The sequence below is a fragment of the Rhinatrema bivittatum genome, chromosome 17, assembly GCF_901001135.1.
Source record: "Rhinatrema bivittatum chromosome 17, aRhiBiv1.1, whole genome shotgun sequence".
In the NCBI taxonomy this organism is placed as follows: Eukaryota; Metazoa; Chordata; class Amphibia; order Gymnophiona; family Rhinatrematidae; genus Rhinatrema; species Rhinatrema bivittatum.
This window is the reverse complement of record NC_042631.1, coordinates 13,027,472-13,052,515: the sequence shown is the minus strand read 5'-3', so window position 1 is coordinate 13,052,515 and position 25,044 is coordinate 13,027,472. Positions and strand designations below refer to the sequence as shown.

The window sequence follows — 25,044 nt, the reverse complement described above, 5'->3', positions numbered from 1 at the left end:
ATCAGACAACAACCAAGGGCCCTGATGTCTACTGATGCCAGACATAAAGGAAAAAGCACAGGACTGCTTCTACAGCCAAATCCCAAAGGAAAAGGAAGAAAGTGTGCATGGGGGTAACTTATTGGTTAAGGATAGTAACTGCCGCACCAACAAGCCTTGATTCTTTTGATGCACCTCCAACATACCCCTCTGCTTCAACGGCAGGGGAAGAGGGGAATTGGATTCAGACGACAACCGAGGGCCCCGACTTCTACAGTCTGGGGTACTGATGTGCAGACATAAGGGAAACAGCAGAGGACTGCTTCTACAGCCAAGACCCTAAGCAAAGCCACGTCAAGCAATACCGTCTGTCTGAATTTTCAAGAAAGCTCACCATCCAGTAAAAAAAAAAAAGTCGGTAGCTGAAAAATAAAATGGATATCATAAAGCTTGGGGATAACTGCGCAGAGCAGCAGTTACTACCTTAAGAAGCTTGCTGGGCAGACTGGATGGACCATTTGGTCCTTTTCTGCCGTCATTACTATGTTTCTATACTTTAAACACAGCAGGTCAAAGAGGCTGAATGCAATAGACAGCTTTGTGCTGCTAATCCGAAAGAGGAGGAATGTGCGCTGCAGCACAATATTTGTACATAGAAACATTATCTGCTTTGTACAAAAAAGACTGAGAACTCACGCGTGTCTCTATTACCGACCCAAGCAATATTTGGCACAGCAGATCCTGAGCTAAACAACATCTGTTTCATATTAATAAAATAGCTCCCTTTTCCCCACTACACATTAACTGTTAATAACTACATTAATTTAACAGGTAACTCATTAATCTAAGACATGAGGTGGACACTAGAAAAACAGCTTTTTTTGCTAACATACTTTTTTTTTTTTAGCAGGAAACAAAATATAAAGAACATTTGCAGACTTTCAGGGTCATTCATGAAGACGCGATGAGCCGTTATTGCGACGTTAAGACTTAAATGAGGGAAAGCGAGGGGGGGGGGTTAATAAAATTTTGATGCCGGTACAGCTGCGGGCGATAATGTTTTACACGTTAATCGCCTGCAGCAGCGCCGGAAATACCACCACCTTTTGCTGTGGCGCTATGGGGGCGATAGCGGCCGCCGGCTCAGTATCGCCCTCCCGCCCCTTTTTTTCCACTACTCATCATTCCGGAATGATGAACCCCAGGGTTTATTTGTTCTATTTTAATTCCTCATTCCCGCTCTCCTTTTTGGTGTTTGTAGTGGAGGTAACTGAAAAGGGGACAATTCCACTGGAATGGTTCCTGGGGACAAGGTACGTGGGAAGTGCCGTAACAAGAAGATTATGCTTACTGCGCTGCTGCTTCATTTCTAAAAGAGGTCCAGCAAAGAGGAGACTGTGAGGCTGTGGTAAGGTTTTGGCAGGGGTGATGTTCTTAAAAAAAAAAAAAGGGGAAAAGTTCCACGTTGGCGATCTGGTGCGACCTTGCAAAAAGATCAGCCCAAGACGACCTGCATGATGCATCTATTGCAGGTTCACTCTGTGCATGTGTGGTTAAACATAAAGAAACAAAGGGCTTGTATTCTCCAAGTAACTCCCCTAGCGAGATCCACCACTTCAAGACATAAAGCCGGTGTCCGTCGTCCCCCCCCCGGGATACTCCACCACAAGATCCGTCACTTCAAGACACAAAGCGGTACCTGCAGGCCCCCTCCACCTTGCCCGACAGATCTGCTACTTAAGAAGACACAAAGCCTCACTCACACTCTGAGTCAGCACACAAAATACATCGGGATATGCAGTGTTTCTTATTAATGCTAAGTTATGTTCCAGAAAGCAAGGCAGAATACACAAATATAGCAAAGACAATAGTTGCAATGATAATATAGAAACATAGAAATGAAACAGAAATGACGGCAGAAGAAGACCAAACGGCCCATCCAGTCTGCCCAGCAAGCTTTCACACTTATTTTTGTTCATACTTATCTGTTACTCTTGGCCCTTATTAGTAACTTTTTGGTTCTAGTTACCTTCCACCCCCACCATTGATGTAGAGAGCAATGCTGGAGCTGCATCTTAGTGAAGCATCTAGCTTAATTTGTTAGGAGTAGTAATTGCCGCAATAAGCAAGCTACTCCCACGCTTGTTTACCCAGCCTGTGCAATTCAGTCCTTGTTGGTTGTTGCCTGATTATAAATCCTCTTTTCTTCACCCCCTGCTGTTGAAGCAGTGATACGCGCTGGATATGTATTCCAAGTGAAGTATCAGGCTTAATTGATTCGGGGTAGTAACCACCGTAACAAGCAAGCCACACCCATGCTTATTTGTGAATAGCAAATCCTTTTTTCCACATTTCCTCTTGCCATTGAAGCAGAGCAATGTAGTGCTAACACTTTTCTTACGATTAGGACTACTGAGTTGCTTCTGTTGGTGAGGATTCTCTTTTAGTGTCTGTCCCTCGGCCGTCTCCATCCCTTGCCTTTGTTAGTTATACCCTTTTTATTTATGCATCTGAAACTATATTTTTAGAAACTCGTGCGATTTCCCAATACATACTGGCTTTTTCTTGCAATATAACCTCCCTCACCACAGATCCTGCACATCTGGTGTTTACTTCTTACATTCTCACAATAATTGTACAGTCATGTGATATATGTCAGTGTGAGAACCCTGAGTCCACTAAAGGCCTAGCTTCTGAATAAATCCTTAGCCAGAGTAGTCAGACTTAGGATAAGCAATTCCATTCCAGCATCAGTTAGCTGAATGTTTTCAAATCACACTATGGCGGAATAGTATTTATCCATGGAGGAATTCAAACTCAGCCAATGGGCTGAGATCAGTTACCAGATTCATTCACGTTGTCAGGAACAGGCGCTTCCAGAGTCAGCGCTAGCCTATGGCCGATATGTCCTTGGCTATAGGCGCCATTCACCAGGGGCGTTGTCGTGGGAAAACTAAAATCGGCCTCCTCCTCCCTCCCCTCACCCTGACAATAAAGAGTAGCACGGGCCATGAAAACTATTAATCTCTTTTCTTATGCTGCCCCAGCAATGAAGAACAGTGCGGCCCACACACCCGATCCCTCCTCACCACGGCAATGAAGAGCAGCGTGGTCTGCGAGGCCGTGAAAGATATCAGCCTCCTCCTCCTCCCTCCCTGCCACCCCTATATAGGGCAGAGCAGCATTGGCCTCCTTCCTGCTCCCAGGCCTGCGCAGCAGCAAATGAAGGGCAGCGAGGCCCACCCGATGCCAAGAAGCATTGGCCTTCTTCCCCATGCTGCAGCACCCCCTGGAGGCTAGATGAGAGAGAGAGGTATGAGTGTGCGTGGGTAAGATTGGGCATGTGAGAGAGGTATAAATGTGAGTATATGAGAGACAGCACATGAACATGTGAGAATATATGAGCGTGTGAGAGCATATGACATGCGTGAATTGATAAGCATATGAGCGTGTTTATGTATGGTTGAGCATGAGAGCGTGTGTGTATATATAGTTAAGCATGAGAAAGCGAACAAGCGTATATACGATTGACATTGTGTTAGAGAGAGTGTGTGTGAATGATTGAGCATGTGAAATGTATGAGCAGCTGTGTGTACGACTGAGCACATGAGAGAGACTAAATGAGTATGTGTGAGTTAATATGACTGAGTGCGAGAGACAGCAAACCAGCATGTGTGTGTGTATATTATGACTGAGCATGTGGGAGAGTATGTGTATATGGCTGAGCAAGTGAGGAAAAGCTTGTATACAATAACCCCACCCCTCTCCCTGCTAATCTGACAATCTCAGGTCATCTGGAAATCAAAATTTCCCAGATATGGACAGCTGGGGTTTGTTTTTTTTTAATCCTTATTAGTTTTAATTATTGGGTGTTACTTGATTTATCAATTGTTTTAAAATATTTTGACATTTGGAAATGGATAGATATATGAGTTTTTAATTCCTGGATGTTCTATTTGTCAGTTTTTTTTTTTAATATTTATAATTTTTATTAGTATGGTTTTACTATTATGATTTATATTTCTTGATTTTATTGTTTGATAATTTATGAGGAATGATGATGTTTCTGTTTTTCCATAGTTTCACTGCACACAGAACCTGGCTTGTGGGTTCCAGTTCAGTTTTTGTCTGCATGTTTCTATCTACGCTTTATGGTATCTCTATTCAGTATTTGATGAGGGTGTGTGTGTGTGTGTGTGTGTGTGTGTGTGTGTGTGTGTGTGTTCAGCGTGTGTGAATAAGGTAAGTAGTGCCAGTGTGGGGGACCTATAACAGCCTGGTTTGTTCTCTTTTCCTAATGGGAGGTGTATTGGTGTTTTAGGGCCTGGTGAAATATTTATGGGATTCCCTTTCCATAGCTGGCTTCTTACTTTTTGAGTGCTGGCAGTTAGTGTTTTGGTATGGGAGATTTAGTATATTGCAAATGTAATTCAGTGTACTCATGGTTTTCTGAGGGCCAAACCTACCACTTTTTATTATGTATATTTTATTTATTTGTACAGGTAACAAATATTTTTTAAATAAGTAAATACATCTAACACTGATAGGCCTAATACCGTATGGGTTCCAAGTGTCTGTTTTGCAGGATTTTCTGGTTAGCACCACAGCAATGCATGTAAATATAATATACATGTTACAAGGGATTTGTTGTTGTTTTTTTTTACCTGAGAATGTCCTTTTCATGTAAAATCTAGTATCGGAAATGCATAATCTTTAATTGTGTGTGAGGAGGGTGTGACCCCTCGTGGTTGGATTGGGAGCTCATGAATGCAGGGTTCTGACGGGAGCCTTGCTGGAAGGCCCCCAAGCCCAGGGCTGATACCTCGATGATAAGAAAGTTGTGAGGGGGGAAAAGATCCCCAGTAATTGTGATTGAAGGCTCCTGGCGCCAGGATTTCTGTGCTGGAAGCCCCAAAGGAGCAGGTGGAAACTTCTGGGTCACAATAAAAATTAAAATCAAAGTCCCCTACATTTAGCGGCGTCTCCCAGCTCGTGGTGTTGTGTTCAGGGTGAGGGTGCACTTTTTCTTCATTTGGCCATAGGTGCCAAATGGCCTGGCCGCGACTTTGGGTGCCTGTTATTTTAACTTTCAGCCAGGGCATTTTGGAATTTTGTAGTTTTGAGCTTCTTAATAATAATAATCTCATTTCTTCGTATAGTGGCATAAGATTTTAATCCCTTCCTGAAACACAGCCCCCCCCCCCCCCCTGCAAAACAAGCAAATCCTGAACTAGCCTAGCATGTTTCTGATAGCGGCTGCTGAGCCCTCCTACTGTTCTCACCCCCAAGAATGCAACGAGGCTGGGGTTTGAAAATACAAAGACAGGATTAGATTACTAGTGCTAGGTGTAAGGATCCATTGGGCGATCCTAAATTAGGTCGAGTTTTCACTCTTCATTGTTTACTGCAAAAGGACCGTGGCTTTTTACATTTTCCTGCAAAATAGCGGGGGATTTAAATCCCTGCCGCTCCTCCCTGCCGCTCCTCCGTCCACCTCTCTCGCCGCGATCGCTGCCACCGCGCCACTCGACCCGGACCCCAGCTGCAGGCCTGCGCAGCCGGCGCTGAAGCCCGTCGGGGCAAGGCCGACCTAAATTCACAGCACTCACCCGGGGCTCCAGCTCCGGCCACGCGGCTCGTCACGGCCAATCAAGGGGCCAATTAGAGGGCGGCAACAGGCCTTTAAATCCCAGGAAATCACCGGCGGCGTCGCACGCCAGGCGTCGCGCGCCCGAAGGAGCGCGACCTAAGGGGCCTGCCCCTTAGCGCGCCCCTTGGAGAGCCCCAGGGCCAGGGCCCTACCAATTTAGATTTTAAGATTTAGATGTGGAACAACGTAATACCTTCTCACCTCCGACTAAACTACCAACCTGTCACGCGGCCTCACACTTAAAGGATTACCCGCTTAGGGAGCAGAAGGTGAACATCGCAGCAGACACCAAGCACATTGGGGTAATCCCTGCCTCTCCAACACTCATCGAGTCTCTCCAGCATTCTTTCAGTCTCTACAGCATCCAACACTCATCTAGCCTCCTTCATCCAGCCTCTCCAGCACATAGACTCACCACCCAGCATCCAGCCGCACCAGCATTCCTCCAGCCTCTCCAACAACTACCCAGACTCTCCAGCCTCTAGCCTCTTCTACTTTCATCCAGACACTCCAGCATTCAGCCAATCCAGCAATCAGTCTCTCCAGCTATTACAGCACTAGAGCAACTTCTCTCGCTGCAACCCCAGTCAATTACACCACAAAGATGCTTAGCTACTCTATACCCACAATCTGGAACAAACTCAGATCACACACAAAACCTACATATCAGCACATTGTACGACAACAAAGGCTTATCCCAATAATGATATCACCAATTACACAAATCCTAGGATTCTCACTATTTACTCTAACCCTATTCAACGCTCAGTCTCTCTCCAAGAAAACGCACATCCTCAATGATTATCTTATAGAAGTCAACCCAGATATCTGTGCCATCACAGAGACATGGCTAAAACAGACAGATACCGTACTAACAAATCAGCTTCCCATACAATCTTATGACCTCTTCTCAGTCCCCAGACCCAGAAAAAGGGGTGGAGGGCTCCTTCTGGCAGTAAAAAAAGGTCTAAACATATCTTTACAATATACAAACACATCCTCTAAACTGGAATTCTCCCTCTTCAAATCTGAACAAATCCAAGTAGCTCTCGTCTACGCCCCACCAGGGAACTTGGAATCGAATCCCTCTCTCTTTATCGAGCTTGTAGCCAAACACATTAACGCTGACAAACCCGCTATAATACTGGGAGACTTTAATTTGCATGTGGACGCCTCCCCACAATCAATCAACTGCATAACAGTCCTCTCATCACTCAGTCACTTGGGTTTTACTCAAATCGTCAATAGTCCCACCCACAAGGCAGGCCATACACTGGACCTCATCTTCATTAACAACAGCTTTACCATCCACTCTAACCCCACGTGCTCACCAGTTCCCTGGTCAGACCATAGGGTCATCTACACAACACTTAAGATCAACAACCCACCACCTAAAGACTCTACCAAATCCACCATCCATTTCAGGAAACCATGTTCGCTAGATCTCCTTAATGAAAAGATATCAGAATCACTAAATCAACTAGATTTCACAGACGCAACCACAGCAACTACCTCATGGATCAATCTCAATAATAAAATTGCAGATCAAATCTGCCCAACGTCAACCAAAACCATACATCCCACATCAGACAACAGAAAACCCTGGTTTACCCCGGAACTTAAATCTCTCAAGCAAACACTAAGGAACAAAGAACAATGCTGGAGAAAAAACCCCACCACTACGACACACGCAATATACAAATCCCTCCTCAACACTTACAGGAACGCTATACTCAGGACAAAGAAAGACTTTTATGCAAAAAAAATTCACAACTTCATTTTTGACTCAAAGGCACTTTTCTCATACGTCTCCTCATTAACTAAACCATCTCCTCCCTCCATCCCAGACCACCAAGCACTCAGTAAAGCCAACGAACTCGCCAATTATTTCAAGACAAAAATCACCAACCTCACCTACTCTCTCACAACCAACAATATTCCCCCAACCTACCATCTCATATCCCCACCTCAACAAAACGTTAGTCTTGTTTCTTTTGAACCTACCTCTTCACTGGAGATAGAAATTACCCTCAAGAAAATCAAACCATCATCCCACCCATCAGATCCATTACCAACAAACCTGCTCATCTCCATACCAAACACAATCTCAAAACCAATTTCTGATATAATTAACACATCACTCTCTCAAGGCCAAGTCCCCAACCAGTTAAAATTGGCCATTCTCAAACCACTACTAAAAAAACCAAACGCCTCTCCATCAGACCCAGCGAACTTTCGACCAATCGCAAACCTACCTCTCATAGCCAAATTAATGGAGAAAACTGTTAACAAACAACTGTCAGAATATCTGGAAAATCATAACATTCTGTCTCCGGCACAATACGGATTCCGAAAACTCTTAAACACCGAATCTCTCTTACTATCACTTACGGACACAATCCTAGTCAACCTAGAGAAAAAACAATCCTATCTCCTTATTCTTCTAGATCTATCCGCTGCCTTTGATACGGTAAAACACACCATACTTATAGACCAACTAGCCAACATAGGTATCAAAGGCTCAGCTCTCAGCTGGTTTCAGTCCTTCCTAAGCAACAGATTCTATAAAGTCAGGATAAACAACAAGGAATCGCTTCCAGTTCTTTCAGATCAAGGAGTCCCTCAAGGATCTTCACTCTCATCCACCCTCTTCAATATCTATCTCCTCCCTCTTTGCCACCTGCTCTCAAACCTCAAGCTTATCCATTACCTCTACGCAGATGACATCCAAATCCTTATCCCTATTTCAGAATCCCTTCAAAAAACGATCAGCTACTGGAATGACTGTCTACAGCCAATTAAAGACTTACTCTCAAGCCTCAATTTAGTATTGAATGCCAACAAAACTGAAATGCTCATTATCTCCCAAGATCCCCTCACCATCTCTTCAAGCTCCTCTCACCCAAACTCAATTAGCAAGTTCTCACCAGACGTCAGGGATCTTGGAGCCTGGCTAGACAACAATCTAAACCTAAAAATGTTTGTAAACAATACCGCAAAGGACTGCTTTTACAAACTGCAAGTCCTCAGAAAGCTAAAACCCCTCCTTCACTTCTCTGACTTCCGGCTAGTACTTCAATCCATCATACTATCTAAGCTCGATTATTGCAACTCCCTCCTTCTCGGTCTACCCTCAAATACCATCAAACCCTTACAAATGGTTCAAAACGCCGCTGCCAGAATACTTACAAACTCTAATAAAAGAGATCACATCACTCCAATCCTTCGTAACCTACATTGGCTTCCTATTAACCACAGGATCCTCTATAAAGTGCTCACAATTATTCACAAAGCAACATACAATCTTGCTCCGATCATATTAAGCACCCAACTCCAACCTCATACTTCATCCAGACCAATTAGAAGCGCATACAAAGGCACATTGCAAGCCCCTCAGGTAAAATCATCACTGAGCAAAAGAGCACTATCTTCAGGAGGCCCCCACCAATGGAATGCGCTCCCCCCAGATCTAAGACTAGAACCAAGTCATCAGGAGTTAAAAAAAAAGCTAAAAACATGGCTTTTCCGTCAAGCCTTCCCAGATATCTAATGCTACCTAATCAAGTCTTTTAACCCAAATCATGGGTTATCTCACTGTTTTTTCCTATTACAATTTTTTTCAACTGTACCTTAATTTTTGAGCTCTTTCATCTTTGTATTTATACTTTACTCACACTCCATTTACTCTATCTCTTTTATATTTTTTTTCTATATAATATTTATTACTACATTACTATGTTTAATTGGTTATCTATTCTATTTGTTCCATAATTTATTGTTAGTTCTATTGTTACCTGTTTTATTGTTCAACTGTTCTATGTAAAGCCCACTACTCTTTTTGGGCATTTAAAAGTTGTATGTAAACCGGATTGATTTGTAGTTCCTACAAGAACTTCGGTCTATAAAAATTAAAAATAAATAAATAAATAAATCTAAAATGCTGTCATCTCTGGGGTGTCTGGCCTGTCACCAAATTGGTGGCAAACAGATTGCATGGAAGTTTGCAAAGGGGATTAGAGAGAAAAAAAATATCATCCAATTAGATTCGGATAAACCAAAGCTTGGGGCGGGAATACGACAAATTTTCATTGGGGTTTTTTTTTCCTCATAATTTTGGGGTTTGTTCATGCACGTCTATGCTCAGTTCTTACACAATGCCCTCAAACAGTGTGCTACTGCAGTGTGAGCTCTGAGAAACTCTTTCTGCAGACCCATGAACCAAGAACAACGCTAAGCTGAAGGATGTGGATGTGAATCAGGCTGGGTGGGAAGAATGACTTACCCCAGGTGGGCCTTGAAGAGCGGGATAGTCCGTGTGCAAACCTAGCTTCCCAGACGTGTATGCAACATTATTGGCATCTTTTTTATCTTGCACTTGCCACGTGTAGCTTTAAAAGAGAAAAAAAAAAAAGATTAAGAGGCCAATTGCTGAATGAACAAGCTTTCAACTTACACGATAAGCCTACTTACTCCATTCATTACCAATCAAATAGTATCTAACAGGAAAATAAATACAGCACCGCACGGAAAGAGAAGGAAAATCATCCAAAGAAGTATTGCTCCAATAAAAAAAAAAAAGAATCCGTTATTTCTATATTGCACTATAAGCAAAAGTACCAAAGAGAAAAAAGAATCAGTAAGTAATAAGCAAATTCAGGGAAAAAAACAGTTAATAGCTGACATGCAGCAGATGTACACTGACTCTACTCATAAAAGAAGAAAGCAGCACAGATTACAAATTATTTGGATTAGTCTTCCAAACACTCCTAAAATTACCGAGGTAGATTCTGAGCTGCTGAGTGGCTTGGCTAGATGGCCTGTATGTTCAGTGGTGCGGATATACACGGCTATCCTAAACTTAGCCGGATAGCTATACCCAACAAACCTTAGGACAGCCCTATCAACAGACCAGTCTTAGATGGGACGGATTACGTTATCCGGGTGAGTCTGCTCCTCCCTGGAACGCCCTTGCCCTACCCGCCACTTAGTCAGCTATTTAACCGCATGACTAGTTACCTGGCTAAGATGCAGCCGTTCAGCAGGGACGGGGTTTCAGCCACTACTACTTAGTTGGATAAGTCCCAACTTGACACTGCCTTATCAGTGATAAAAAGAAAAACTCAAAGCGTTCATGTATAGAAGAGAAAAAAAAAGGAGTAGAAGCTAGGAAGGAGAGGAGGGGGATCATTGGCAGGGATAAGGTAAAAGAGGAGAGGCTAGGAAGGAGAGGAGAGGTAAGGAAGGAGAAGTGAACACATTGAAATGGAACTCAGTTAATACACACCAGCTAGAACAGGGGTGAGCAATTCTGGTCCTCGAGGGGGGGGGGGGGGGGGGGGATTTTCAGGATGACCCTAATAAATACACATGAGATAGATTTGCATACAATCGAGGCAGGGCACATGCAAATCTCTCTCATGCGTATTCATTAGGGTCATCCTGAAAATCTGACTGATTGGTGGCCATCGAGGAGCAGAATTGCCCACCCCTAAGCTAGAAGCTTAAATAGCTTCTCCCGCCTGTAAATGGCGCTATATCTCACTGTGCAATGTCAGGTAGTCAGATTTTTTGTTGTTCTTGTCTTCTTTCTGAACTGACTTCCTTCTTTTGGGTCAATGCTAAATGCTGGGTTGTATCTCCTAGTTTGGTTGCTATCTACTGACGGTAAAATTATTCCAAACACGACTCTGGTTCTAGGAGTATCTCATTTTAAGAGCTCTTTTAAGAGACTTTCCTGATTCACCAAGGTCTTTTATCATGAACACAGAAAAGGGAGAAAAGCCCTAGTGAAGCAAGCTCTACCAAATATCCATGCAAAATCTAGCAACAAAGTCCACATATGAAATGTGTAATATTAACCAGAGCAAGGGCAAGCAAAAAAATGGTCAAGGAAATAAGTGAATTAATTAATATTTTAAAATAGGAATAAAACTTTTTGTCAATTGGTGTCATTATATTTTTCAAACTTTAAGCATAATTAAAGTTCTTCTCCCATATATTTACATAATTATATTGAATATCGCTTGGATATAGATAAGGTATATTGTTTATTCACTATGCCACATGACCTTGTACTTTCAAGCACAACAATTCTAAACCACAATTTCGGTGTGACTATATTTAAAGATGGTACAAGAAGGTCATCCCAGTCATTGCTCAAAATTATAGCTTTCACTTGGTAACTCCATTTCATGAGAGAGAGAGATAATTTGGGTTCTCATGAGAAATGTAGTCCTTAAGCCACTGTACATTTCTTGCTTCAGAGAAAAATCTACATAGCTGTCACTGTATATAATGCTTTAAATCTATGATGTAATTTTACATTTTTTTTTTATTAGATTGTGTTAATAAATTAATAAATAAAAAAAAGTTTTTAAAAATGAGACACTATGAAAAACGTTTAAAAAAAAAAATTCAACAAATGAATTAAATGACATTCTGGTCCAGTTAAGGAATAGAATACGACATGGATGTTAAATTGTCTCTTAATTTCAGGGTAGTTTATAATCATCATCGCTGGTATTTATTTACTCCATGCTTTTTCATCAAGAGAGCTCAAAGTGTGTTACTGCAAGTCACAATATACATCCGGTAAGGCATGTAAAATAACCTGCGAGTGTGTTTCAAGATGCAATTTATTGTACCTTTACTATAATATATCTAGGGATGAGTCAAACCTCGGAAGCTTAAAGAGAGGGATGTTGCATGCTCAAAAAAGCCAACTGAAGAGTGAGATTTGCTGACTTGGTCTATTCCAGCTGCTATGTCCTCTGTAGGCTGCAAATCTGCCATGTTTGAACCAGGCCACAATCGCTAACCCCCCATCCACTAAAACAGCTACTGCAAAAAAAATGCAGGGTTTGACCACAGTCTGGGGGTGAGTTTTTATATTTAAGTGTAAAATTCAGGGTATTTCCTCTGCTGTTACAGTTGCTAGGATGGGGAATTCAGGAGCAGGCATCTCTTGCCTCTCTGTTTGTATGTGTACAGGAAACACTTATCCCTGTACACATGGACACAAAAAGGGACTTAGTGCTAAAGCACAATTTAATTCAGGTGTTAAAGGAAACCTATTATATCGTCACCATTTAAACACAGTGAGAGCCTATAGGATGGTGGTTTATTTTAGTTTAATTCAGCTGGATAACATTTTTAACCAAAGTGCTTGGTACAGCTGTAAGTGGCTCGGTGTAGTAATCCAAACCCATCTTTTGTGCAGAATGAGCAACTAGTAATGTTTTACTGGCCTTAGTCTACATCTTCTGGCTGTTAACTCGCTCCAGGGTGGAGCATTCTGGGAAATGCTGCTTTCCATAAAGAAAACGATTTATTTGTTCTGAGAGCTTGCGCGGGTTAGTGAAGTCAAACTTTCAGGTTGAAATGCTAACCGGCTTGCACGGCCTTCGGTTTTAGGGGCCCCTCGGGAGCTTCAGTAGTGGTAGCAATGGGGAAGAGGTATGGGCAAGTTAAAACGAAGTCCAACCAGCACCACACCGAAAGCAAGTTTGTGTGGGACCTACTGGGCTGTCCTAAAAAAACAAAGCAACCGTTCATACAACTGGTCAAGTTGCACGCTTCCCTGGGTCACGCTTCTTTCTGGCTGTGTGTGCAATTGTAATAGTGTGCGCACCTAGCGGGAGTAGTCAACATATCAAGCAATGGGTCTTCTTCAATAAAGATCTTTTGTCCAGTCAGAGAATGGGAAATCTTTTTGAACACGGCCCCGTGCGTTTGTGTGTATGCACGTGATACAGATACCGTAAGCCGAGGAAAAAAAAAGTTTTGATCTTTTCTGAATGGTAACCGGTTCTTTTTTTTTCTTTTGACCCGATGAAGGGCTTCTACGTCCTGTAAGCAACTCACAAACGTATTAAATTAATCCAATACAAAGCTCTCGCCCTCAGCTTGTTTGCCAACCTTTATTTCTATGGATCAGTGTATGCGGACGAAGACGGCAGGCCTCACCACCTACAGTTCTTGGTGCCAATGCCAACAGTTACCGAGAAGAAAGAGTCCTTGGTAGTGAGCCAGTCCTGTAAAGAGAGAAGGTACATGGTGCCTCCCTGCAGGATCCGCATTTTAAGGAGCGGGAAGAGGGAGAAGTACAATGCGTGAAGGGAAAAGCTCGGTTTTAGTGTAAATTGATTTTTATCTCTCTGTTTAAAAAAAAAGCATTAGCAGTAAAGCTGGAGCGCTGACAGAGAGGATGTAAAATTAACCAAGGCCACCTCAGCAATAAACATGGAAGAGCCTGCAGGGAAGTTCTCCCCTTGATGCACAGGGATACGTTAGGGCCAAGCGCGTTCACAGGTGGTAATCACAGGGAAATTTGATGCTATAAGAGAAACCAGGGAGGAGATACGTCTTGGCCAGTGTTAAGGGATGTTCCACAGGACTAGAATCTTTTGATATAATGGGAAAACCGCTAAATGAAAAAACTGACGTTCTTGTATATTCCTTCGACTCTTGGCCTTTCTGAACTCTGCGCACTGCAGGGTCTGTGTAGCTCGCACTTTTCCCACAGACACAAAACAATGGGAAAGGGGCTTTTACAGAACTGTCCCACCGGCATGCCTACAGGGTATAGCTGCATACCAGAGCGCACAGACAGGGAAGACTTCCAGTTTACGCACATACGTTTTGATTTAAAAAAGCAGGAGCATACATTTTGCTGGGAAAGCACTCTGCACGCATTACCAGGCCTAACTGCGTACGGACAGCTCTCCTGGAATAATTTTCATAACAAAAGCGTGCACAAACTTTGGCTTTGAAAATGAGTGCAAAGTCTGCGGGGAAAAAACTACCCGCTGACTTTATGCTTTTTGAAAATTACCCCCACCATGAGAAAAACTCAAGCCTGCCGACAGGTAGCCCTCCCATGAGGCTACATACCAGGACACCCCTGCAGATCTGCTGGCACAGCAGCAGCACAGCCTTTAGGAGGCCACCAGGGGGTGCACAAGAGTGAAGCAATCCACAGTCTCTCTCTCTCCCTGAGGCTGACAGATTTGCCTGCGGGGCTGCAGAATACGAATGGGAATTACTCCAGGACCTCGGATATTCCTAGCAGCTGATCTTACTCATACCTCGGGCTTCATACTATGAGGGTTTTTCATTCTGCAAGCTTATTGCCAATATTTACCAAAGTTTTTCAGAGTTCCACAAATCGGATTCCATTGACTTTATGACAATATGTATTTATTTTATTTTGGCAATTACAATAATTACTGCCTTTTTCATAATTAATTATATACTAAATTACTGACTTGATCATTATTTTGGAAACATATTAAAAGGATAAGCACAGAGGCTGAAATTAACAGTGGCCAAGAGCCACAAAGTTATATGAATTGGACCAGCACCAAAGTATCTGTTGGCCACATCAGGCCACCAAATTTTTCTTTTAGACAAGTACATTGTGTTAATGCCAAGAAAGATTCTAGTCCAAATTTAGCCCAGCTTACACTTATTCTGTCATACTTTTATGACCACTGACGCTCCCAGTGTGGTAAGATCGTGGGGTTTTTTTAAATGATCATCAATAAAGAGAAAAGATTAACAATCAAAACTTTTTATAACCAAGAGTGTCAAATAACATTTTTTTGAACAGAGGAGTTTCAGCGAGCCGGTACAACGTTCGGCTCACAATGGGCCTTAGTGCCGCTCCTCTCAATTATGAACCCCCGAAGGTCCAAATCTTTTAGGGTTTTTTTATGCATCAAGACTAAAAAAATAACTTTGAAGTAAGCCCTCTGGGGATAGGAAAATACCTTAAAAAAAAAAAAAAAAAGTACTTGAATATAATCCACTTTGAAGTGCTGAAAAAAGCACGAAAAGTGGAATATAAATAAAAAATAAATAAAAATAAAAGTGAACACCTCAGCGCGTCTCTTAAGCATAATACGTCTACTATAAACAAAGAGGCCCCCTGACTATCAAAGCAACGCAAATCCAATCCCGACTCCAGCCGCTGTGTCGTCAATGTGCTGCATCAGGGGGACACTGGAAGCAAACAGCTTATCGGCCATCAGTGCTCAGCATCGGGCCCGAACCTCACATCTCATTTATAATGGCATTTTTTTTTTTTAAATTTTAAATGATACAGCCCTCAGCCCCTAAAATGAAAAAAAACGAAGCTATTTATCTTAAGGAAGACATCCCCCTCCTCCTAATTGATTTTTACTGTCATCAATCTCTCAAACAGCCAGTTTCCACTTCAGCTCTTAAAAATGTAACCTTTCCAATCTTCAAAACTGACAAAATCCTCCTCTTTTGAGGAGCAGCAGGCTGGAAGGTTTAGAGCTGCTCTCTGGTTAACGACCACCTTATTATTATTATCATTCACGACTAGCTACAGTACTCACAGACGACGTCACCGGCTACGAGACCTTGTGAAAGCACCAGTCTCTCACCGTTAAGCAGAAGCTTCAGATAGAAACCTGTGTTATTTGGGTTGGCCCTACTATATGGCAGCACCAGTCAGTTTGTGGTATTTTGGGGCCAGCGGGTGGAACTTTCTGGAGAGACACTGCGCACTCTGATCCCAGCGGCCGGAAAGGGGTTCCACCTCCGAGGCGACCAGGTTTAGATTTCACCGACCATTATTTTTTAGGTTGGGTTTGTGGATCTTGTGGTTGTAAACCACCAGAAGTCTTTTTAGCTGGCACGGTGGGCACTTCACTTACTTACACCTATTTGATTTATATTCCTGCCTTTCAGGCACTTCAACGTTTAAAATGAAATGAAATTCAGCAGGAAATTTTTTGATCTGACAAGTGCAAACAGCAGCTAGAGCTGGGGGACGGGGAGGAGGCAAAATAAACAGGTTAACATCATAAATAAAAGAAGAAGAGCGAGCTTATTTGGGGATTTCAGTCTAGGAAAGGCTTCAGCAACCCGTGCAAGCCTGCTGGCCCTGAGATGACGCAGACCTTGCATTAGCAGCTGCTTTTTATCAGCTTAAGCTTATTTCGCTCCCTTTCAGGATGGTCCTGCGCTTCTGTAACTGGATCTGGGGATGATTTTCATGTGTGCCTATTACAGGAGTAATGCATAACAAGCCCATTCCCTGCGAGGAAGCCTCTGAGAAATGTGTTTTGAATTTCTTGCTTTTTTTTTTTTTTGCAGCCTGGATAGATCTCACTCTGTTTTTGTGTGTTATGACAACAGACTTCACTGGTTAACAGTCGTGGGCTTCCCTGGCTGTGTGAACCACTTTTCACTTTACTTGGACACGGACTACATCCAACTCCTTAGCTGCCTAACCTTCCTCCTCGGATGTCTCAGGTTGGCCCCACTCCTGTGCTGTACCTGCTATCCAAAACCGTTTTCTTTAGATAATAGCATAAGGTTGGACGGCTTCTCTACGAGATTTTTGTTTGCCGTGCAATTGAAAGAGAGAGAGTGCTGGCAACAGCCAGCACGTGAGCGCAGTTATTGGGCCACGGGCCAGGAAATACGAGGCATCCTCTGTAACCTGATGCATGAAGTGCCACTGGGCCGGCTCACGGCACTTTATGGGAAACTGGAACAGAAACGGGGTTTGCACAGGCCACAAAGACAGAAATAAATATGCAGTGGGCCGGTGAGTGGGAAAAGCTACCAGAGATAACTGTACCTGGATATTCAGTGGCACTTGCCCAAATAGGTCTGCCATGGAAAATTAGGGACGTGCATTAGTTTATAAACAAAATGAAAAGACGTGGCGCGAATGTCACATTTTCTTTAAAAATGAAGCAAAACAACCTCCGGCCCCAAAGTTCTTTTTTTTTTTTTTTTTTAGTTGACTTTTGTTTGAGAACACAGATGGAAATAAAACCGAGAAGCAAGGTTTACGCCCCCTTCCTTCCCCGTGGGTCACACTTACTACTTTCGTGGGGGGAGGGGCCTTTGATGGAGAAAGGGGCAGGAGCGATCTCCAGTCACTCCTGGCTCTGCTGGCCCCTGGGCAGAAAAGGCCCCGGGGGGCAACGCCGTCTTGGTTCATGGCCATCCAACACACAGATGGCCATGCTGCCCTCGGGGACGGCAAATGCCATTTTTCTAGCTGCAGTTTAGCTACTATGACTGGCAAACCCTGTGACTTAAATGCAGAAGGTGCACCCATGCAAAAAAAAAAAAAAAAAAAAGGTGCAAGGCCAGAACTGTTACTGGGATAGGCATCAGATATAACTGGTTAGCGTGGTATCTTCACACAACGCCAGCCACACAAAGAGCCAACCGAAATCCAGCCAGGCAACTTCTGTCTGGCTAGGTTTCTGCAAAGTTTCAGCGGTGATCCTTACTGGCTCTCTTATCCGCCGGCGGGTTTTCGAAAATGGTGCTTGGGAATTCTCTCAACGGGAAAAGGCTAAAGCCTTCCGTCTTTCACGCAAGTGCCTCTGATGCGGAGCCCTCCAAAGCTCAGGCAAGCGTGCAGTCACGACGAGAAAGTGACAGCCACGCGTGGGAGAAGGGCTCCGCCTCGCGCCGGACTGCCCTGCTGCAGACAGCTCACGTCTGCAGAGCCCCGACGGCAGCCGCTGCTAAGTACAGCATCGAGTGTACACAGAACAAGGAAGCTCTGGCCCCAGAGAAGTCAGTGTGCGCTTGATGTTTTACCCACACGTTTGCACATCTGACTTTCATAGCAGTTCTGCACTTTTTCACTGTCAAATGCGAAACAAAGGCTTACTTTTCCTGCTCCCAACCCGCAAGTATGGTGTTTGAAATAAGCATACTTTTCTGATTATGATCACACTGGGCTTATCAATCTATCCAGCGCCGTATACGTTGGAACGAGTCACATGTGGCCTTGCACTAGACATTATTACAGTGAAGGCAAGCTCGGCTTCCATGCTGTCATCTGGAAAGAATGCTCTTTTTCCAGCCAAAGGCATTTTCCTGTATTTATTTGAAATCTTTTTCGGGGAAAAAAGGGAGAAGGTTGTTATTATCAATGTGGGCAACCTTTCAACAGACACACTGTGGATAAAAATGGATGCTAGCTCAAATTTTTCTTATGGGAAACAGGATTCTCTGCCTGCCTTGGTTTTTCTGGCCAAACATGAGGTGCAAATGCAACTTATACTTGGTAAAAGAAAAATATGTTGACAGAAATAGCAAACGTTATCACTGAACACTATGATTTTGTTGTAGCACCTACCGCAATAAGGCATTCGGTTAGCTGCTAGGATTTAACAATGGATGTTGCGTAGGTGTGCGCTGCTTGCTGTGCATTGTGGGAGATGTAGTTCAGAATCACATTTCCCCCAGATGCAAGTGCTGCCTCTGAATGGAGAGGAAACCACCACCACCACCAAGCCTGTCCCACGGCTGATTCTGGAGGTGGGGGCAGGGGAAAGGAGGCCACAGCTTGGATGCAAGCCAAGGCAGAAATGCCAGCCAAATAGGGAGAAGGCGAGGTAGGAAGAGGGTTTACTCTGAAGCACTAACCACCGGGCCTTACAGCTGGATTGCTCATTTCCCGAAACACACAAATTCAATTTTTAAATTCAGAATTGCTTTCATTTGTGGATTTAACACATTTCCAACTATCGGGGGGAGGGAGGGGGAGGGACAATCCCAGTGTAAGTTGAAAAAAAAATTGCAAATCCATGGACCCAAGTCAAAAGCACTGTGGGACATCTGCTGAAATAATTACATTTGGCAAATCTGGGTAAAGGTCCCACAGCTCTTTCTGCACAGAGTTTTCTATGGAGCATTTTCCCTAACATTGCTGGAAATGTATAAGAAAAATGGACTTCTGCACTTTCTTCCTCCAGCTCTTCTGGTTCCAAGTGTTTTGACCAGGCACAGATGAAAGTCAGCTTTTCATCACAGGCACTAAATTCAAAGACAGTGCAACCAACTTCTGCCTAATCTATGTTTATAGCCTTAAATATTCTAATTACTGAATGCATAACTTTTTAAAATATTTCTAGATAGTATCTTTAGGTTTTTTTTTCCTCCTGGGTCATTTTTTGTGAGATTAAAAGGTGAGAGACAAAAAGCCATTCAGTTGACGTTGCATAAATTAGATTTACGGCATCCATTCTGCACGCTGAATGGTTATAAAAGTAAGATGAATTAGAACTAGTAAAAAGTTTTTATCTTTCCTTGTGAGCAGTGAATCTCCATCGACTTTCTAAAGCTCTGGCTGTAAGAAACAGTTCATCTTTCCTCAGGACAAATATGCGTTATTGGAGAACATGCTGAGGGTTATTTTATGGCGCCATCACATATCATGAACATCTGACTCGTGTCAAATGAGCCGTACGTTCTCGGAACTGGGATTAGTCTCAGATACGGGGCTGGAGCTAAACCAGCCGCTCATCCTATGGCTTTCCATTGGCAATCTAGATCAAACATCCTTAGCCATCACAGAGTCTCGCATGCCAAGTTTATGTCACCTTAGATATTGATGAGTAGTACTACAATTAAAACAGTGAAGCTATAACCGGAAAGCCCCTGGCCAGGGCGTTATAGCACAACTTCAGCCTAGTACGTGTGACAGATTTTGCAGTAAATACTTGATAACCCTGTACCTCACTTTGAGTACTCTTGGTAGGAGCACGACAGATAATGCGTTTATTTATTGCAAGGGTTTATTAAACAGATAATTCTCTAGAAAATTATGCAGAATCCTCTACTGAAGGCCATCTAAAATTCTCAGACATTAGTAAAATTGTCGTCTCTGAATGCACCCCCATAAAAATGTACTTAGAGACCGTGATGTAAAAATGAATAGACCACGGGTTCGCTGTCTGGGAAAAGCTCACTCTGCATGAAATACCAAGATACACTGGAGGTTCTGTGTGGCACATGTTCGGTGCTTCCAGATGAATGCGTGCTAAGTACTGATGGCCTTGTAAAGTGACAATAAGTACCGTGCACGTTCTCTCACCATGTTTCAACCTTCAGCCTTTATTGTTTTTGTGGAATCTTTAGTGCATGTTGTAATTCTAATGGAATCTCTCGTTCTTTTATCTGCAGAAGGAACGTCACTGCTAAAAATTCCTAAGATAAGTACAATGTTTTTTATTTTATGCTGCCTAAAAACTCATCCAAGATTGGACATTTTCTAAGCCTCCCACAAATCTGATGTAGAAGCAAGCAGCCAGCGAATGTGAGCGTGCTGAGCTAATGGTAACATCGCAACAAACTCAAGATCCCCGATACGAATGGAAATCTAGGCTCCTCTTTTGAATGCAGTGTAGATCATCCTCTCAAGTCTCAATGCTAATAATCCTAACCTGCACCTTCAGTTAATGTTATAAGCATTTACTTTTGCATTTTCATGTTGACCTGCGCTGCATTGTTTCTCATCTTCTTGTGTGTCCTGTTTCTAGGTGTCTCTGCATAACTTTGTTGTAGCACTTTCTTCTTCGTTCTGTGTCTTAAGACACGCGACAGCCCTACATTGTGTCATGTTTACGAGGCCCCCGGAGCATCACCAGAGAAACGTACAACTTGAAATGTCATAATCTGAGCCCCTAAACTGAAGTTTATGTAGCTTGTGCCTAAATCCAACACTCATCAATACATTAAGATGATGCTAAATAAAAAGATTTATATCGAGGTCCACATTCAGTCACTGTCCGGATAGCAAAGTCAGCCGAATAAACTTATCTGGTCAACGTTGGAGGTATAATCAATAGTGCAGCTGCACTACTGAATCTAGCTGGCTAGCTTAGTTATCCGGCTAACTCTGAATATTGGAGTTAGCCCGCTAAGTACCTGATTCACTAAGGGTTTTTCCCCACAGACACAAAATGGGAGAAAAGCTTTCATGAATCTGGCCCTGTGGTGGTTGGCTAACTCAGTTCCTCCCAGTTACACACCTGGAACACCCTTAACCTATCCAGCTACATTCTAACAGGATAACTTATTAACCAGCTAGAACTCAGGCCTGGATTTATCAAAATGCGATAAGTATCGCATGAGATAGCAAAAGGGGGGGTGGTTTATGCTAATAGACAGTTTCACAATTTGTGCTAATTATCTATGCAAAAAGCTAAGTTAGCGCAAATTGCTATAACATTTACAGACTTTGCGATAAGTGCCAGATCTGTTGCATTTCCTGCATACAACCACTGGGGGGGGGGGGGGGGGGGGGGGAGGGAGTAACTCGAGGTGAGGTTTAGGTATTAGTGTAGGGGGTTAGGGGCCACTTTGACATTCAACGTATGAATAGAACAGTGCTCTCTTGTGAAGATTTGATGACCTTCGGAGTGAGGCAACTCACTCCAAGATGATATTTGTGCAAGGTTCTCTCAACCTAGCTTGATGGACACTCTACCTGGGTAACATCAAGCTAGGTGGAGAGAACATTGTACAAATCTCATCTTTGGGTGAGTTTCCTCTCTCCGAAGGTCATCAAATCTTCACAAGAGACCACTGTTCTGTTTGTACGTCTCACTTTGAATGTCAAAGTGGCCCCTAACCCCCTACACTAATACCTAAACCTCACCTCGAGTTACTAGGTTGGCCTCCCATACCTATCTAGGGAGAGGACATTATGGCTAGTCTCAGTCAGTATCTCTCTCATGCTCCGGGAGCTTCAAACCTACTAAAACAGGCCTTTCAGGAGATATCACGAAATGCGCTAACACCTTGCCGCCCTGTAACGCAAGCTATCGCACAGCTTAACGCTACTGAAAAAGGTGTCGTTAAAATTGCCATTAAGTCTGTGCGATAGCACATAGCAGACTGGCAAACCCAGCCCACTTCTCCTCTTTTTTGGATTTGCATCGCATCATACCATATGGTGCTGCTATCGCATGCGTGAAAAGGCGTTGTTGCATGCAATAAGACCTTAACGCATGCAAAAACGCCTTAGTGCATTTTGATAAAAGACCCCCTTAGCCAGATCAGTGCCCAAAGCTTTCATTTAGCTGGATAACTTCTGCGTTATTTTGGTAAATGCTTTTAAACATGGACCTCATTATGTATAAAAAGTCTTTATCACGTAGCAGGTAGCAGTTTAATACAATTAAGCCATGTTTAGTAAGTCACCGTGAGCTTGCGAGCTCAAGGTTATCTCAAGCTTTCTGTCTTTACTTTTGGAACTAAATCTTGCTGGGTTTCAGCCTCTCACGGTATGCGCTGTGCTGGTGAATTCTTTGTCACCACCACCATCACAACATTTGTGCCGCTGAGCTTGTGGACAGAGTGCTCATTCTGAAGGCCTAATCCGTGACGAGCTGTGATATTTTCCAATATCAAGAAGATGCAGCATCAAATTAAACTTATAAAAAAACCCAAACAAACAAACCGTTATACGCCAGGTAGATGTGGGAAAGCCACAGCTTATTCCTAGGAGCGAGCAGCAAGAAATGGAATCTGCCAGGTACCTTGAGACCCAGATTAGGATGCTAGGCTGGATGGACATTTTTAAGCAAGGCATATATTATGTCCCTGGGAGGCTGTGGTCATTGTCTTTGTTAAAACCTTATCGTTCTGGACAACTTTTCTGCATCATTGCATTATTTTATAACTTTAACTGCCTAAAGATGGCACTGGAAAGGAGGCGGCGCATTCTCAATATAGTGTTTATATTCAAGGGATATGCTATCATTTGTCGTGTTTTCTTTTGTATACAATAAAAAAACATTTAGTACGGGCTAATGCAATTGCGCTAAATATTTTCAGTGCATCCTTAAATCATTTTACTGAGCAATAAATTGTTTTAGCATTCGCTAAATGGCTCACACTAAATAAGTTTATTTATTTATTTATTTAAATTCTTTTAATATACCGATGCTCAAGACCAGGTCTTATCGTACCGGTTTACAATGAACTAGGGGGAAAAAACCAGTTAACAATAGAAGCAGGAAATTACATTATAACAGGGAATGTGGAACTTGGTAGTTAGAGGAAAGGATAGGTTAAACAATTTCTAACAGGAGAACAAAGCAAATAAGCAGAAACTAAGTTTAGTGCATGCTAAAATGAAACAAGACGACAGGAAATACAGCTGCCCCGCCCCCAGCAACAAAACATTTTCTCTTGCCTGCAGATTCCTAATGGATCCCTAAATTTAAGAAGCACTCTTGTTAGCAATGGGCATGAGAGTGAACGAGCCTCTATTGCTTCTATGCACCGTTCACATGCACATCAATAGGACAGGGGCAGATCTGGCTCTTCAAAAACACTCTGGCGACTTCGAATCTCTCTCTCTCCAAATATTAATGCTGTACAACTCATGTGCTCACTATTTAAAATAACAGTCAGGTTTGGGTTTTGTTTATAATCTTTCACAGCAGATTACGTATTTGTTTAGATGTCTGAGAGCAAGTAACCTCCTTGCATTAATGGACTCTCAAGTCATCTTTTCTCCATGTGAAGAGATGAAATATACAAATTAAAAAATCGGTCACCATGACTACCACTTTTAAAAACAGAGGCCAAAGGAATCATAAAGAACAATGGTAGACAGTGTTTACGTTCTCAGAAACGCTCCCATGCGCAGGACCCTAGAGGCAGGCTGAGCTTGAGAGTCTCGCTGCGTGGACAGGAAGAGGGGGCCTTAGGAACTGGGGAACGTAAGCCTATTCTAACAGGATGGATTCCATCTTAACCTGGGTGGAAGCTGGATGCTGGTGCTAACATTCAAAAACTAGTAGAATGGTAAACGAAGGCACATAAAAGACCAAAATGATCCCATCCAAGTATGCCCAAGCAAGGACTCTAGGGGTGTAGCCACCATTCCATGCAGGTTACCCTCATGCCTTCGGTTTAGGGTCGTAACTGCTGCTACACCAAAGTGGCCAAAGGTTACCCAGGTTCTTCAGTTCCATCCTTTGAGGACCATATTCAGGGGCTGGGCGGCTAACTTAGCCTATATATCCAGCGGTGTGGCTGCACCACGGAATATATCTGGCTATCTTAAAGTTAGCTTGATAAGTTTATCCAGCTAAATTTAGGAGGAGCGGTGTACAGGCTGGCCAGAGTTTACTCTGAAGGGGAGGGCATTACTAGCCGTGTGCTTCAGGGATTAGTCCTGGGACTGGGTTCTTTTCGATATTTTTGTGAATGACATAGCGGAAGGATTGTTGGGAAAAGGTTTGTCTTTTTGTCGACGATACCAAAATCTGTAACAGGGTGGACAACCAGAAAGGAGTGGAAAGCATGAAAAAGGATCTAGCAAAGCTCAAGAAATGGTCTAAGATTTGGCAGCTAAGATTTAATGTTAAAAAAAATGCAGAGTAATGCATTTGGGCTTGCAAAAGTGATGGCAAGAGCCAGAAAAATGCTCGATTGCATAGGGCGAGGCGGTGATGTCTCTATATAGGTCCCTGGTGAGACCTCACTTGGAATACCGAGTACAATTCTGGAGGATGCACCTTCATAAAGATATAAACAGGATGGAGTCTGTCCAGAGGGAGGCTACTAAAATGGTCAGTGGTCTTCATTCTAAGACATATGGGGTCAGA

At 43.0% G+C, this 25,044-nt stretch overlaps 1 protein-coding gene across 1 annotated transcript in view; it reads right to left on the bottom strand.

Moving 5' to 3' along the window:
• Positions 1–25,044, bottom strand: part of BBOX1 (gamma-butyrobetaine hydroxylase 1) — an 80,597-nt gene that overhangs the window by 13,998 nt on the left and 41,555 nt on the right. The window contains 1 exon segment of the mRNA XM_029583123.1: positions 9,912–10,017. Coding sequence (XP_029438983.1) covers positions 9,912–10,017 — 106 coding nt within the window.